This window comes from Eimeria tenella, genomic scaffold (genome assembly GCF_000499545.2).
Source record: "Eimeria tenella Houghton genomic scaffold, Eth_scaff1973, whole genome shotgun sequence".
In the NCBI taxonomy this organism is placed as follows: domain Eukaryota; phylum Apicomplexa; class Conoidasida; order Eucoccidiorida; family Eimeriidae; genus Eimeria; species Eimeria tenella.
Window position 1 is genome coordinate 669 of NW_013541814.1, and position 1,019 is coordinate 1,687.

Genomic DNA, 1,019 nt, shown 5'->3' on the forward strand with positions numbered 1-1,019 from the left:
TGCTGCTGCTGCACAACGAGCAGGCGCATCAGCAACTAGCGCCGTAGCAGCAGGAGCTGCAGCAGCTCCCAGCCGCTGCTGCTGCCATGCAGGGCGCCAGTGACTCCCCCAGCAGCTCTCCAACAGCAGCAGCAGCAGCAGCAGCAACAGCAATAGCAAGAGCAGCAGCAGCTACGCCCGACAGGGTGTATCCAGGGGCAGCAGCAGAGCCTTCAGCCTCAAGCCCCACTGAGCTAGGAGCAGCAGGAGCAGAAACAGCAGCAGCAGCAGCAGGTGGCGGACTGCCGCTCTCCCCCGGCTGCGCCGACGCGTCCCCAAAAGCAGCAGCAGCAGCAGCAGCAGCAGAGTGGCTGGGCCGTTTGCTGCCGCCGCCTTCGCAGCCGCCTGCTGCTGTTGCTGCTTGTCTTTGCTGCCACGTGCGGCAGCTGCAGTTCATATTTGCTGCTGCCCCCAGGGCCATTCATTTCGCCCTTTGGGGCAGAAGAGTGCAGCTGCTGTGGCTGCAGGGCTTCGTGACCAAGTCCGCTGCTGCTGCTGCTGCTGCTGCTGCAGCGGTGGCTGGGAGTGCATCTGTGGCTGCTGCTGTCGCTGTGGCTGCAGCAGCAGCTGCTGCTGCTGGTGCTGCTGCTGCTATGGCTGTTGCTGCTGCTGCTGGCGTTGCTGCTGCTGCTGCTGCTGCACTTGAAGGGCGTGTGGGATCGTCTTCAATCCTCGTGGGATCGTGTGGGGTCGTGTTGGGATCGTGTTTATTCTCCTGAGATTGTGTGGGATCGTGTGGGATCGTGTGGGATCGAGTGGGATAGAATAAAATCGTGTTTGTTATCTCGGGATCGAGTGGGACCGTGTGGGATCGTGTGGAATCGTGTGGGATCGTGTGGGATCGCGTGGGATCGTGTGGGATCGTGTGGGATCGTGTTTCTCAGAGTGGACGAAGAGGCGAACTTGTTGACTCTGGACGACGGGACGCAGACACTCGAAATTGCCTTCGACTTCGGGCACCGCCTGCAGCAGCAAGTGCA

At 61.4% G+C, this 1,019-nt stretch overlaps 1 protein-coding gene across 1 annotated transcript; it reads left to right on the forward strand.

Annotated features, from left to right (window-relative positions):
* Window positions 1-86: 86 nt before the first annotated feature.
* ETH_00040300 (uncharacterized protein) lies at window positions 87-758 on the forward strand (the record flags this gene model as incomplete). The annotated part of the gene is made up of 1 exon (XM_013374153.1): window positions 87-758. One exon carries the CDS (start codon window positions 87-89, stop codon window positions 756-758), a length of 672 nt encoding a protein of 223 aa, XP_013229607.1.
* Between the last annotated feature and the right edge of the window lie 261 nt (window positions 759-1,019).